The sequence below is a fragment of the Synchytrium microbalum genome (genome assembly GCF_006535985.1).
Source record: "Synchytrium microbalum strain JEL517 chromosome Unknown SmJEL517_scf0016, whole genome shotgun sequence".
Lineage (NCBI taxonomy): Eukaryota > Fungi > Chytridiomycota > Chytridiomycetes > Synchytriales > Synchytriaceae > Synchytrium > Synchytrium microbalum.
In genome coordinates, this window is record NW_022158365.1 from 449,336 (window position 1) to 464,501 (window position 15,166).

A 15,166-nucleotide genomic window follows, 5' to 3' on the forward strand; every position below is an offset into this window, starting at 1 on the left:
CTTGTATTGCAGTCAGCTTTTTTGCGTGACAGGGCGGAACAAGCAAGCGAGGAGACGGTCTGATCGTTCGCGGGTTCCATATCGCGAGATTTGGTAGCTGAAGCATCCAGCAAGTATGTGCATTAGTGTCCTTTGCTCCTTCAACAATTCCAGGCTCGTCGTCACCGTCTCGAAAAAGAAACCAACTTTCAACAATCAACTTTTCGAGCAAGAGAGCAGCCAAACGGCAGCGAACTGGGATCATCGAAAGGAGACAACCTATAGAAACCAGAAGCCATAGCAATTAGCCCGTATTCAACACTCAATCCACCTCCAGCGGGTCCTCGTAATCAAAAGTCACTATTTTGGAAAAAGGAAACGACCAAAGCGATGGAAGTCCTTCAGCAGTATGCAGAGATTCCGCCTCCTGTCTTTGACGAAGAAGTGACGAGATGTATCTGCGGCAGAACAGGCAAGTGCAAACTCATTTGATTCCAGCATCTTATGTTCAATCGTGTGGGTTGCTGAAAAAGAAGACAAATGGACTGTTGAACTACGGGGCTTCTATTGATGTACCGCTGCAGCGCTCATGCTGTATACAACAACATTCTATCGACCGTCCTCTCGCTACGGCGAACGGGTCGCTTGCATGTATAGTCTCTTTGAAACGTTTTGAGAAAGTGTTTTTTTGACAACTTGTCTCTTGAGACATGGGGATCCACTGATGTGGAGAGATCAGAGTACTAGTATATGTCTAGTCTGGTATCTGAATCGACATGGTTTGTCCAGACTCATGGAACAAACGGCAAGCATGACTTGTGGCATGGACAAACAAAAAGTCGGGAAATGTTACCACCAATACGTATTTCTCGTTTTACACTCTTGTTGCACTTGATGGAGGAACTGCTGGCATGTGAATGAACTTCCATTACCCTAAACTATGAAAGACATTGCTGATCTGACCGGATCTGAATGATCCTGCAACACACTGTGAAAGCCGTGCCTGATCGTGACTTACGTATGCTAACCTCCACGTCTTTGTTTCTTAGAGGAAACTGGCGATCTCATGATCTTTTGCGACTCTTGTCAAGTCTGGCAGCACGCGCTTTGTGTCGGAATCACCGATGCAAAACAGGTACCCAAAAACTACTATTGTGAGCAGTGTAAACCTGAAAACCACCGGGCAAAACAACAACCACAAGCACCACCACCACCTGCTCCCGCTCCTGCTCTACTACAACCTACTCGCTCTGGAAGGATACGACGTCTCGCTACTCCTCTAGCAGTCAATATGGAATCAGATCCACTCCCACCTCGTCGTAATGAACGTAGTCAACGTAAAGAAAAGGCACCTCCCAAAGAACAACCTGCTGCCATGATAGAAAAGCCCGAGAAGGTTGAAAAAGTCAAGCTTGAAAAGGCTGATAAACATGAAAAGGCTGAAAAGCATTCACATGCTGAACCGATACAAAAAGAATCTTCAAAGAGCCATAGTGCTTCTTCTGCTAGTGCACCACCTTCTAGAGCACCATCACCCAAACGTAGAAATACAATGAACTCGAGAGAAGCTGCTCAATGGAATACTGCTGATATACTGCCATTGTTGACTCCTGGTGCTTCGATCTCGGAGGAGGCATTCAATACTGCTACCATGGCTGCAAGTATTAATATCCCTGTCCCTACTACGCAGTCGGCACCTAATAGCGTCAAGAAGAAGAGGAAGAGTGCCAAGTCTGATGAAGGATCTAGAGCTGATGATGAAGCTTCTGGTGGTAAGTTTGATTTGTGTTGGTGACTTGAAAGGAAGAGTACTCAATTAGACAAGCAAAACGTGCTCACCCTCGAGTCTTGATGATAGAACGATCTTCTTCTAATGGAACTCCAACTCCTATGGATACTCCTGTCATGTCAAAGACGCACCTAGAGGACGACTCTCATGAGTCATCGCCTGCTGTCACCCCAAAGAGTGAGCGAACCTCTGGTAGGGGTGGTCGTCCTGCTGGTGGTGGTAAAAAGAAGAAGGCCCAACCGAAGAAGAAGCCATCAGCCGTAATAGCAGAGCTAGATATGGATACTCCTGACGAAACAAATACTGAGGAAGTACCTGAAGAACCAGACTTGGCTTCCGATCCAATGGGACCGTCGCCAACCAAATCTAATGCCAGTGATGCTCGAGAAGGTTTGAATGTCTATGATGATCAAGATGAAGAAATGAGGGACGTTGATGGTGCTGACAATGGTTGGGATTTAGCTGACGAGCTTCCACCATCTCGAGGGAGTAAGCGTGATCGTGAATTACACGATGACGATGATTATGCCTCTGATGTCAAGCCTAGTAAACGAACTAAACGAGCAACAGAAGCTAAAAAGGCTAAGGCTACTGCAGCTCGTCGTAACTCGTTAACAGAAGATAGTATGGCATCACCACCTCAATCACTCACTGGTGCTAGTAATCGTCGAGTCAAGGAAACTGCTAGAAACAATCGTAATCCTTCACCATATCCACCTCCATCTCGTGTCACGGCTGCTGCTAGTAATACTAATAGTAATGCTCAACGACAGAACACACCAGTAATCCACCGTGATCCTACTCCACCTGCTAAAGCCAGACCAGTCCATTATCGAGCATCGGTCCGAGAAATGAATAATCGAGTAACCCATATATCAGACTATATTAAACGCTTGTCGGCTCAGTGGATTGAGCGTCCAATTACACCTACACCAGCAGTCGTCTCTGTCAACACAAAGTCTGTTATGCCGGTTGATGTAGGAGTAGTAGGAGGAGGTCTAGCTGCATCGCCAGTATCGATGGCGAAACATGAAGATAAAGCAGTTGAATATGTTCTTCATGCGTCTGTTGTAGCTGCTAGGACTCTTGATTCCATGATGGACGTTTGTACGCCAAAGAATATGGTTGATGATACCGTTTTGAGGAATGGTAGTATTAGTAGTAGTATGCAGCAGAATGGTAGTGTTGGTGGTGGTAGTCAGCATGACGATTCTGCAGACCTCCCGCCTGTCCTCTCATTGATAGAATCAGCTGCTAATCAAAAGTCGAATGGCAAACTTCCGAATGGTAGTAATAATGGTCTGGCTTTTAGTCCCATGTTGACACCCTTTTTGATTCACGGAGATGAGAATACCGTTGATATGATGGATAAATTGAATAAGCAATTGGAAGCCTTCCGAGGCAAGTATGGCAAGCTGCTGAATATTGAAAAGACGATTAGTAGTAGTGGGAATAGCAGTTCGAGTAATTGGAATAACAATAAGGCAGGGGCTAATAAGCTTGTTAATGGAGAAGGGAAACTGTAGAAGGAGGCGGGTAGAGTAGGAGGGCATCTGAAGAGGTTTTACAGGATTCATTCATTATGTTACATCTCTCATTCGAAGGAGGTTAAACACGCACGCACAGTATAACGACAAATTACCACAACACACAAACATGTACACCACAACCGTTTATATTTCTCCTGTTCTTTTTGTATTTTGATATTGTTGATTGACGATATACGTTTGTCAAAGACGATGACTTTGTTGTATGCAATTAAGCTATGTTTTTTATGTATGGTATTTGAAGACGACATCCAGATGCAAATCATGAAGCTACAGATACAAATTTTCCATTAAGCTAGCTACAGATGCGACAAAAAACTTTGTTATATACCCTCTATCGTACCAGACCACCACCAATAGAATTCACCCTCTGATGCTGCTGCATCCCATCATTACTAAACCTCCTCATATCCTGCTGCAGCTGTACTTGCGGCATCCCATACACGTCTGGATACGAATAATACCCTTGCCTCCTCCCCACCATCCTCCCGTCAACAAACACAACCTCCTGCTGCTGTGGAATCCCAACCAGCCCTGCCTTCACATACACCATCTGCTGCTGCTGAGGACTATTATACGATAAGGCATGTATCGGCATCATCTTGTTATGATATGTCGGATGATGTAGCAACCCTGGTAATGACGACGACGACGAGGACGCCGAATGTGGAAGACTGTACTCTCCACTATGTGTTCTTCTCAGCTGTGATGATGTCGATGTAGACGATATGCCCTCCTGGTTGTAAAAATCGGTGTGTCGCAGAATGGGCGATGGGAGTGTTATGTAGTTGTGGTGCGGTGGTGGAGAGTATTGTGAAAGCGGGTTGTAGATTTGCGGGAGATGAATTATGTTGTGGTGGTGTTGGGGAGGGAGTTTGGGGGTGGGCAGATAGGTGGGCGATGTTGGGAGGATTGTTAGTGTTGATGGGGCTGTTGTGGGGCGGGCGCGTGGAAGGCGGTGTTGTTGTGGTGGAGGGGCGGGCCGGGATGTTGTTGCGGATTGTGAACGAGGTTTGTTTATTCTGGCCAAAAAAGAGATGATATCAAGCTTGGGTTCAGCAATTTGATCACGACGGTTTGGCTTTACCTTGATGAGGTCTTGGATTCAGTCATTCCATGTCCAGGGAGCGAGAGCGGGTATGGCGCATGCCTCATCATCTTGTTTAGCTTCTTCCAAAAGTCTTGTCCTCCGTCACTATCTTGCACTTGTTGATGTCGTTTCTTGCTTGGTCTTGTTGACGTCGATGTAGATTGGAAGACACGAGCAGTACGTAGATTCAGCATTAATCGAGCTGCTAGAATCGTGCTTTCATCTGTGGTTTCCGTAGCAGTCTTGATTGTAGTTGGGCTCGATGATTCACATGATGATGCAGACGAGTCTTCCAGCCAGCGTTGGGATATGGCTTCGAGTGTGTCGTATGGAGATGCGTGGGTGATCTTGTGGTGGGAGTAGCAGAGACGGGATTTGAGACGTGATATGGTCTGTTATGTAATGTGTTGATGTGTTAGTGTCAATGCAAGATACAACACGGGGTGGTGGTTCACGGCTTAATATGATGTGAAACGCGTAAATAAAAGGGTTACATAGCTTACCTCTCGTTGCTTCTTCTTTTTCGCGAGGAGATCAAAGACGGCGTCGGTGAGCTCGTTTTTCGTATTGCGAGTGGGTTCTGACGTGTTTGAGACTGGGAGTGAGTCGGCCAGCATCTTGAGTAGCGATTAGTAGTTGGTTGGGGGCGTCTATGTCTCGCGGATGGTGTTTAGATAGGTCGAGGATGGTGGTTTCTTTGTGATTGTGACTAGCGCGCGTTTCACGACAATGCATTTGGTAAACAATGCAAAAGCTGCGGCCGTGACGGTCAGCGATTGATTATTGTAGCATCGAATACATTGCAGTCCAAGAAGCATTGACGGCGTGGAAGTTGATAACACGTAGTTATTAGGAACGAACAAGAAGAATCATGAAAAACTAAGCCCATCCATTTCCAGTTAGATCTAGACATCGATTACGAGTTTTACAACAATTTCAGCGGTATAAGCTCTCAACGAGGTGCTCATGGATTGCACTTAGCATCGTCACTAAGCACCAGATCTGATTCCTTCACACCCACAACGACACCATCAAACCCGTGATTTGGTGCAGATGGATGAAACAGGGCCGTTGAATAGGGCACATAGCTTTGCCGGTCAAGCTGAAGACTATCGTGACAGTGGGAAATGGGCTAAAGCTGCCGACTATCACTCAAAAGCTGCTGGTAATGCTTGATTGTTACCTCAATGTCATTCAACACTATCTTTGGCAATATACAACACGGATGGCATGGAGAGGCATTTTCTAACTATATGTACTATATATCATAGAGCAATTCCTTCTTGCTACCCAACAGACAACAAACGCAGAGGTACTCAAGACATTACATTTGTTGCAGGCAAGTCATTCGCAACAGGCCAAAGAACTACAAAAGAAAGTGTCTGCTCAGTCCCATCGACCGCCACAATACGCAACACCCTCGTATCAGTCAACCTCATCGTCACCGAGGCAGTCTGTATCTCAGGTCTCTGATAAACAGTCTCAACTTTTACAACGACAACAGCAGCAGCAGCAGCGACAAACTCCATATTATCAGCCACAACAACAGCAACATTACCAACAACATATATTATCAACAAATACATCCCCATCTTCCTCTACTATATCAACCACTACCGCAGGGCCCACCGAAGCTTCATATCTCTTCTTGACACACCCGAAAGATCTAGAAGCTGAGGTCCAGGATCCTTTCAATAGATTCTGGGACGCAGTAGAGAATCTAGTGCAAAAGACTGTCACTGCTCCGGTTGCTTTTGCCACTGCGCCGTTGGGGTTTGATGAGTTTGGGGCAAATAATAGTGGTGGTAACAAGCAGAGTAACAATACTAGTCCGTCGTCATCGTATACGTCGAATAATGGTAGTGGTGGTGGAAGGGATGTGATGTCAGAGACGATCAAGGGGCCTGGTGGAGGTGCTACTTCGATATTGAATTCGTATTTTGTCGTGCCTAGCAGTACGTCTGCTCCTGAATACTATCCGTCTGCTACATATCCGCCATCATCACAACAACAACAGCAATCGGTACCATCATCGTCACGATCGTCACATCCGAATTATAATGGCCACCAACAGAACTATAATAACGAAGAACCACTACGCTTACGAACAGAACAAGACTTACGAGTCCTCAAAACATCTGAAGAACTACGTCTGGAAAACGCTTCATTGAAAATGACGGTCGACATGCTATCACGACAAGTAGTCGCCCTCCAACGAGCTGCAGAAGAAAACGACATGTTGAGGTCTAGCATCATTCAATTCAGACAAGATGTGCAAAAGGAAAAGGCCAAACAACGTATGCTCAAGCCTACTCCAGGCGGCTTCCCATCATCACCTGCAGCGTCGACAATGATGGATGAGAGGGAAGCGTCATTGACTCGTAAAGTAGTTAGCCTGCAAGATGAATTGAAGCTTGCTAAGCAGGATGTGGAGCGAGTTAAACAGGAGAATGAACGACATGTTAGTGCGCTCCACAAGTATCGTGAAAGATGGGAGCGCTTGAAGGAGAGTGCAAAGAAGAGGAAGGAGTTGTCGCCTACTACTGGTGAGGGGTCTGGTAGTAATGGTAGTACGCCTCAGCCGGCTGCTGCTAGTCATGGTTTAGGCGATGGGCATAGGATCGGTAGCAGTGCTGGTAGCAGTGGTGGGAATGCTAGCAGTGGTCAACCAGCATCATCCAGTACTACTCCAACAAATAGCAACCACCACAACAATACTCAACAACACCAACAGCCAGCACCAAATAATAATTCTAGCAACAACCATATGATGGCACCACCAGTATCAATCGGTACAGTATCAACACGAATCGGAATGCCAAACACCCTCCCACGAACAACACAACACTCTGGATCACCACCATCATCATTTCCAGCTGCAAGCACCAAACTCGGCACAACACGAAACCCATTCGAACATCAGCGACGAACAAGTCTTGTAAATGACTTATCTATGAATAATCTTATAGCTGCAGGAGGAGCCTCCGTCACGCCCTCGGTGTCGCCGAGCCACAATACGGTGTCGCCTATAGCTGGGAATAGTGGTAATAGCAGACAGCAGCAGGATACGTCTGCGTCGATAGTGTCGTCTGTATCGTCAAAGAGGGATGTTATGGGACAGTCGAATGTCTTGTTTTATTCTACTACGTCTGGGTTTGAATGAGAAAAAGACAATTTGGGATTTGATGCAATTGTGTTAAGCATATGCGCATCTTCTGTTCAACTGCCACCAATTCGTTTAAAAGTAAAAATGTTTCTTTTTATTTAGTTGAATACACTTGCAATAAGCCAATACAATGTCTTTGGACGCAATGTTTTGGCTCTTTTTTTGTGCTCTGCTGCGACAACACTACCAACTTGCTTTGTCTCCAAATATGAGAGACAGCGAGATATTTTACAGCGTTGTTGGTAGTATCGGAGCAAAAAAATCAGTATGAACCATACTCCATAGCTGCCAAGCTTTGATAACACGGCAACACCTTGCTACACGTTGTCAAGATTCCAAGGTAAGACTTGATATGAGGGATACGTTCACATAGATTCTGAAACCGTACTGGCCTCTCGAGTCCGTTTGGGATGGCACCTCTTACACCTGATTGAGAGTTTCCGTCTAAAACAAGACAAACCACAAAAAGTACAAATCCACTGGAAGTTGTAGAGAGCAAATGGAATCACAACCAATACCACAGCGAAGAGTCTTTTTCCAAGTACAGACAAACGGAATTGTCTGACATGCTACTTGCAATATCAAGGTAGCAGCTGCCACAACACCATGCCAGAAGCAAGACACTCGAGTATACAATGCCAAATTCATCTCGATATCGTCCAAAGTGTCTGGTACCCTTTCACAAGACGCGGTAAATTTGCCAATACATCCGTCCAATTACTTTTTTGGTAGCGCTTTACCATAAATCAATTGTTTCTCTTGTTAGTTTCCATGACGAACTCCCTCAATCGGCTTCTTTACCAGGTTCTATAACGAAACAAGTCATTATTGATCAAGGAGAAATACAATCCTTCAGATTTGAAGATTTTGAGTTGCAAGCCCATTAACGATACCTTCTGATATTCTAATACTTGCCAAGCGTAATGTACTTGACCAAGATGTTTTTTCATCGAATTTTTCAGCAAAGGGAGAGCTTAGAAGCTGTGGTTGCAAATATCGTGCAAAAAAGCCAGAGCAGCCTTAAAGTATTCTACTGGCGTCCAACTTTGGTGGCTAACTCTTCAATCCTGGAAATCCTTGTATTGATCTTTCCTTCTTTGCTGTCTAATTTTTCTTCTACTGGTTACCTTCCTCTTATCGTCATTTTCTTGATCAAAACAAATGAATATCCGTTTTGACGTTTGATGCAGCGTTGTAGCCTACTTTCTTGACCGGAAATAATATGGTTCAATGCTCTGTAGACTATGTCTACAAAGGTCAAGTGTTGAGAAACTTGTCTATTAACACAATGCGAAACAAAAAAGGAGTATATCGCATCAAGTAATCACCTACTCCCATAGGTAGCTTAGAATCGCATCATTACACAAAACATCCCATTCAGAAATATGATCCGTCCATGTATGATGAATTGAATCTGCAAGTCCTAGACGTGACATGGCTGTTTGTAATCGGTTTTGTTTCATTCGTTTCATTCCATTGACAAGAGACAGATAATTGATTGAGCTTCAACGCTATACAGGCAAAGTAATGAGCTTGGAATCGATTTCAACACAATGGCAACAAAAAGACGAAACGTCGGATGTTAATGATACGTACCGCTAACATTTTTACGTTCAGCAAAATCAACTGATACTCATCCCTGAGATATGTCATCCCCTTTTATCAAGCAGTTCTCGCAAACTGTCTTGCATTTCTGAAATCATGAGAAAATAATGTTAGCTTTACAAACACGGAAAACATGGACCCAAAATGATTTGATTACACTGATGATGCCTCAGAGCCTCGCCCATGTTCATCCCTGTCGCAAACTCTCTAATCTGACTCTTGAGTCCCACAATCTCTACCTAGTGCATCTCGATACTCACTCAAAGTCGTTGACTGACAACATCCTGAACAATGAGACTTCTAATTCAGCAATACGATCCGGCACTGTGGGACTCCAAAACCATCTTGGAATTGTTCAATAATGCTGTCGTCTAGCCGAATCTGTCTTAATTTTTCGTCTTCCAGAAAGCCAGGATTACGTGAATGAAAGCCAGCGAAAGTATGTGCCGTATGTTGGGATCTTCAATTTCCATGAGATTTTTCGTAAATAAGTCTGCCAAAGGAGTAGGTGTCAACTGCGGCATCTCGTCACGAGTTTGCTTCGTTTGAATCCAAAGGAACCAACGAATGGGAGTGATAAATGAAATCTTATGACCGCTCCAGTTATCGGAGTCGTGACTTGGCAATGCGAGTGACGGTGTGATGTATTCTCAAATACTCTAGTACATCGTTCCATCGTTACGAATCTTTGTCAATTGGTTGAAAAAAGTTAGCTTGATTGGAGTAGGAGAATGGACAATGATACAATATGGCCAGGTTGCTCGATTGACAATGACTAGAGTATCGATTGTCACGGCGCAATTTAGGATGAATACGAATTGTTTGCTCACACCATGGCCAACCAAGTAAAACTATGGACGAATAGAACTGGAATTCAGTGATCAAAATGGATGATGTCGTCGATAACAGAGTGATATCATCTGAGCTGTCCTGGCTCACGATTGTTTTTTCTGTGGCGACGGACGGAGAGACACAATCACGAATCGTATCAGCCCTACTGCGTTCTACATCGAGCGGTATCAGCTTCTGCAATTAGTTTTGCTATGACAATATGTCTTCGAGTCACGGCACCGCCGACATTTCAAGACGTAAAAAACATTGTAGACTCAAGCCTACAGATGTCAGAAATCCATGACAGCGCATTATCAAACTCCTCTTGACCTTCAGAAATTCGTATACAATTTCACTTGGGAGCTTCAGCCCGTGTTCAATTTCAAAGCGCAAAGACTCAAACCTAATTTGTCTTCAAATCATCCTGACTGACTTGTAATGACGACTGCCTGAGAGATATCTGCGGGCCACTTGATGGTCCGGACAAGGAAGAAAAAACCTATGCAAAGGCTGAAAGTTGCATGTCAATCTTAACTGCTAAACCAACGTGATTCGAAAACAACAAATCACAGTGTGTATAGCACTCAGTCAGTCTTGCTTCTTCAGGCCTCTTTACAAAGTAAAACGCGTCGACATTGCTGGACAGTCCTGGATACTTGGAAGGTCAATGCTGGCCAATGTGTTCGTGTTTGAATGACATGCATCATTCAGGGACAAAGTTTGGAGAGGACGGGGATGTTAAGCTGGAGTAGGGGAAGGCCATCAACAGGTTCATTGATGCACTAGTGAATCACCGAGCAGTGTTTCCCTACCGACTGTGGGTGGAAAGTGCGGATCCCCATGGCGTCGAAACTGTGAGAAAGAATGACTACGAAATATCTATCATTCCATTGGTGGTCTTTCGGAACAAAAAAAAATCCTCTATAACAGCAAAGTAATGCATGTCAGTATTAACTGCTTGGTCAATTTCATTGATAATAAACACAAATGACAGCATGGCACTCAGTAAGCGTTCTTTCTTCACGGTTCTTCAGGCAATGTAGATAAGATTAAGAAAATCATCATCGTACCAGTTATCTGGTATATCAAAGCGATAAAGCTTACCTTGTTCATATCACATTAAGCCGTCCTCTTTACAAATTCTAGCACTTTCCAAATTCTAGCAAATATCCCCATCCATATTCTGACACATCAGATTCCTGAAACAATTGCTTCCGAAAACATGAGAAGATGGGATGTTGATTGTTGAAACCATTCTTTCTTCTTTATATTTGCAGTGCTACAACAACATAAGATATGTACTTGACCAAGACAACCAACAGGTTAGCCTGCCTTCTTCTTGCTGACTCCCACAGTTCGTCCTTTACGACCAGTGGTCTTGGTGTGCTGACCACGTACTCTCACTCCCCAGTAGTGTCTGAGACCACGATGGGCTCGAATCTTCTTCAACTAGAGGGAGACAAGGGTGTTATGGTATGGGATAATACAGGATTCGCATGATATGGGATACTGCAGGATCCGTATAATATGAGATATCACTGGATCCATGTCAAATGCCACTACCAGCTATAGTACGTACCCTTTCAAGATCCTCACGTAACTTTGCATCAACACCTTGAGCGAGGAGATGAGTGAATTTACCATCCTTAATATCTTTCTGTCTGTTCAAAAACCAATCAGGGATTTTGTATTGTCGTGGATTTTGGATGATTGTGACGATTCTTTCCAATTCTTCGGGTGATAATTCACCGGCTCTGTGTAGATAGATATAGGATTAGTAAATAGGTTGAAGTAACTGGATATGTGTCTTGACACAGTAACTAGACAGCAGCCTATCAACCTAAACAGTACCTCTTTGTCAAGTCGACATCAGCCTTTTTGCAGACCAAGTTTGCGTATCGTCGTCCAACACCCTTGATAGCGGTCAAAGCATACATGACTTTACGTTTTCCTTCGACATTGGTGTTGAGTAAACGTAAGATGTGTTGGAATTGATTCTTTTCGGGGACAAGGACAGACTAGTTTGAGAGAAATGCGAGTTAATAAACTGGAGACTAGAATGAAAGCATTCATGAGATTCGCCATCTTCTTGTTCGTCCTTGAATGTCTAAATGTGTGTGATGCTTCAATCGTGACAATTTGAGCAAAGTTCCCAGTTTCACTTAGAGGGCGAGGGTGACAGAGCAGAATATAATGATTCTCATGAGCAGACGTTTGATATGGGCCTTACCATCTTGTCTCTTCTCTCTCCTTCTGAATGGATGGATGCGATTAATATGGCAAGTTGTTTGAAGGCCCTGTCAGCCCTTACTAAGTGCTTACTACACACCTTTTAACAATTTCTCGTGGTGTGAACAAACCTCTGGAGGATATGAGGATATACTTTTAATCACGTTATATCCTTCAAATTTTATTGTAAATCGTGAAAACGTTCCATGAAACACCGTGGTATTTCGTTTTCATCACCACATCGTCAACACACACATTCACCCCAACAATAGAGATCAGAGATGTTTAAAAAGGCGACCACACCAGCCACTGCCTCTGCTGATGAGAACGGAGAAGGAGAGGTACGTCTTGTCTCGTTCATTGATATCTACAGTCTTTGCAACTAGATCGAAAACCGCCAACAACGTTTTATTCTTCATTCACACTAACAATCAACTGTCTACGCTCCTAGGATTTGAATTATAGATATTGTGATCTAAGCATCCTGCCACCCGCTCCTCAATCAACAAAACATTTGGTGTCCTTAATACTCAGGTTAGTGAATCTTGGTAGGAACGGGAGGACTAGACAAATGAGGATGTAGACAGGATCTACTTGGAATCTATAGTTCCATACTGTTATCGACGCATCTAACCACTCGGATCGTCTGTTCCTGGTCTCCCTTGGATTGTGGTCGTCACAGGAGCACACTCGTGTCATATAGATAGCTAACACTTTAACCGCTGTCTCCTAGCCACAACCGATTCGAAATAGTGCCTCCAGAGATATGCAATCACAAAACACTGAAACACTTATATTTATCGTAAGTGCAAGTTGTCAACGAAAACCTATTGGAATCCAACAGCAGTCACCAAGTTTTTTTTGCAACTAGATCAAACCAAATCAAAACACTCCCAGCTCGCATATCAGAACTGACGAAACTAGAAACACTATGCCTCGAAGCTAATTTATTGACATCACACGCAATCGAAGATGCAAAACTAGACAAATTAGTGAATCTGAGCAAATTGTTACTTGTTGGGAATCAGTTGACGACGTTTCCTGAAAGTATATGTGGGATTACAAAGTAAGTAGAAGAGCCGGGAGTTATAGCTTCCCTTTCATATACTGATTCTTTTCGCCATGGCAAATGAATGCTCTTACCAATATCAACATTGATACACAGGCTGACGAGGCTGGGTTTATCGCATAATCAGTTGACTGAGATACCAGACAAGATTACCAAACTGACCAACTTGGTAAGAAATCTCTGCTCATTTGGAATGTTTTTGGGAATTTATTTGCCCTTTTTGGTGCTAACTTGTATCACAGCAATGGTTGGGTCTGGCATACAATCGTCTAAAAACGCTGAATCCCCTGATTGCTAAAATACCGACACTGAGAGGTACCAAAAAAATGATGATTCTCACAAGCACAAATGGTCATGAATCAACTAACATGCAATCATTGGCTGTTACAGGAGTGACTCTCGCTGGAAATGATTTCGAGCGAGAATGGTCTGAAGCTTCCAAGATGCGGAATCTGGTCTCTGTAATGCGTGAGAATCCACCGAGTTGTAGGAAGGCTTTTGCCTCGACTAACATGACTTAATATTTCATAGACGTGTCTCCCGACCACATTCCAGAAGAAGCAGGTGTAACAAAACCAGAACACAATCTCGGTAACAGCTCATCATCTGAAGAGTTTTGGTGGGCAAAAACTGACATCAGCAGACATCTTTAACACAATTTCCGTATTTACATAGTCGTCACAACGACAGCAACAGGCCCAACAGAACTCGAAATGAAGAAACTCTTTGCAATCCCAGGTCCCTTCTCTGCAGGTCACGAATCACGATACTCCATGACATCTATATCAACATCCATGTCCTCCATATCAAACGAATCACACACACTTCACGAAGAAAGCGCCCTCATCATGCCTACCGTCCCAGAAGGCGAAACATTACCTGGGTCAGGTCTATCAATCAATGCCGAAACAGCATCAGCGTTCAACCTTGGTGGAAATAAACCTATTGTGCCATCACCGCTAGCTACTGAATCGTTGAATGCGCAATCTGATGATGTGCAGCAACAGCAACAACCGGGAATACCAACCATATCGGCTGATGATGATGGGTTGGAGAAAGAAGGTACCGGTAGTGATGATGAGTCTAAGGGTCCAGCAAACCCGAACATACAGCGCTTGAGAGGAAACTCTGGTGCTTCCCTGTCTGCTACGAATCAGCGGGAGGGGTCAATCGCTAGTATGGGTGTTGAGGAGGTGTTTAGGTGTGGGACGTGTAGCAAGGAGATTGATGCTGAATATGTGTCTGCTTGTGATAAGACGTATCATCCAGAGTGTTTTACTTGTGCGGTATGAATCTTCTCTTTGTCGTTTTTTTTGAGACAGTATGAAAAAGCCTATCGCTAAACACACTATCTACTTTAGACATGCACGGAAATGCTCAACGAATTCTTTGAATACGAGGGTAAAGCATACTGCCCGACACACATCCACGCAGCCAAAGGTCTATTATGTTTCTCATGCAACAAGCCACTCACTACCGATTACTTGTTGGCGTCTGGTAAAGGATTCCACACTGAATGCTTTGTATGCAGTAAATGTAAAACGAGCTTGGAGACACGGCCTTGGATGGGTGATGATCATGGTATCTTAACGTGCTTTGATTGTCTTGGGTCTATGAATTTGCCATAAAGTTGCGTTACAAGTTGCTTTTTTCGCTGGGTCGGATTTGTATTGGACACGACACATAAACATAATACGATATTTACGCATATGTCAAAACAATGTACATAGCCTTTTCAAGAGTATTGATTTATCTTCCATTTTGGTTTTACATAATATACAGAGTTTTCCTATGCACTTTAAACTTTTACTCCCTCATTCACACCTTCCTCCCTTTCCTCAACACCACAAATCTAAATCTA

General features: G+C 43.8%; 4 protein-coding genes across 4 annotated transcripts; 3 read left to right on the top strand and 1 right to left on the bottom strand.

Moving 5' to 3' along the window:
- Positions 1-729: 729 nt before the first annotated feature.
- SmJEL517_g03266 (uncharacterized protein) lies at positions 730-3,294 on the top strand (the record flags this gene model as incomplete). Its single annotated transcript, XM_031169194.1, has 3 exons — positions 730-841; positions 1,029-1,751; positions 1,838-3,294. 3 exons carry the CDS (start codon positions 730-732, stop codon positions 3,292-3,294), a joined length of 2,292 nt encoding a protein of 763 aa, XP_031024859.1.
- Positions 3,295-5,458: 2,164 nt separating this feature from the next.
- Positions 5,459-7,568, top strand: SmJEL517_g03267 (uncharacterized protein; the record flags this gene model as incomplete). The annotated part of the gene is made up of 2 exons (XM_031169195.1): positions 5,459-5,570; positions 5,677-7,568. The coding sequence occupies 2 exons, from the start codon at positions 5,459-5,461 to the stop codon at positions 7,566-7,568; spliced, it is 2,004 nt and encodes a 667-aa protein (XP_031024860.1).
- A 3,762-nt stretch (positions 7,569-11,330) lies between these two features.
- On the bottom strand, positions 11,331-11,944 carry SmJEL517_g03268 (uncharacterized protein; the record flags this gene model as incomplete). The annotated part of the gene is made up of 3 exons (XM_031169196.1): positions 11,331-11,456; positions 11,587-11,761; positions 11,859-11,944. 3 exons carry the CDS (start codon positions 11,942-11,944, stop codon positions 11,331-11,333), a joined length of 387 nt encoding a protein of 128 aa, XP_031024853.1.
- Positions 11,945-12,517: 573 nt separating this feature from the next.
- Positions 12,518-14,933, top strand: SmJEL517_g03269 (uncharacterized protein; the record flags this gene model as incomplete). Its single annotated transcript, XM_031169197.1, has 10 exons — positions 12,518-12,577; positions 12,688-12,770; positions 12,970-13,038; positions 13,108-13,302; positions 13,402-13,474; positions 13,548-13,620; positions 13,696-13,773; positions 13,837-13,896; positions 13,981-14,591; positions 14,667-14,933. The coding sequence occupies 10 exons, from the start codon at positions 12,518-12,520 to the stop codon at positions 14,931-14,933; spliced, it is 1,569 nt and encodes a 522-aa protein (XP_031024854.1).
- Between the last annotated feature and the right edge of the window lie 233 nt (positions 14,934-15,166).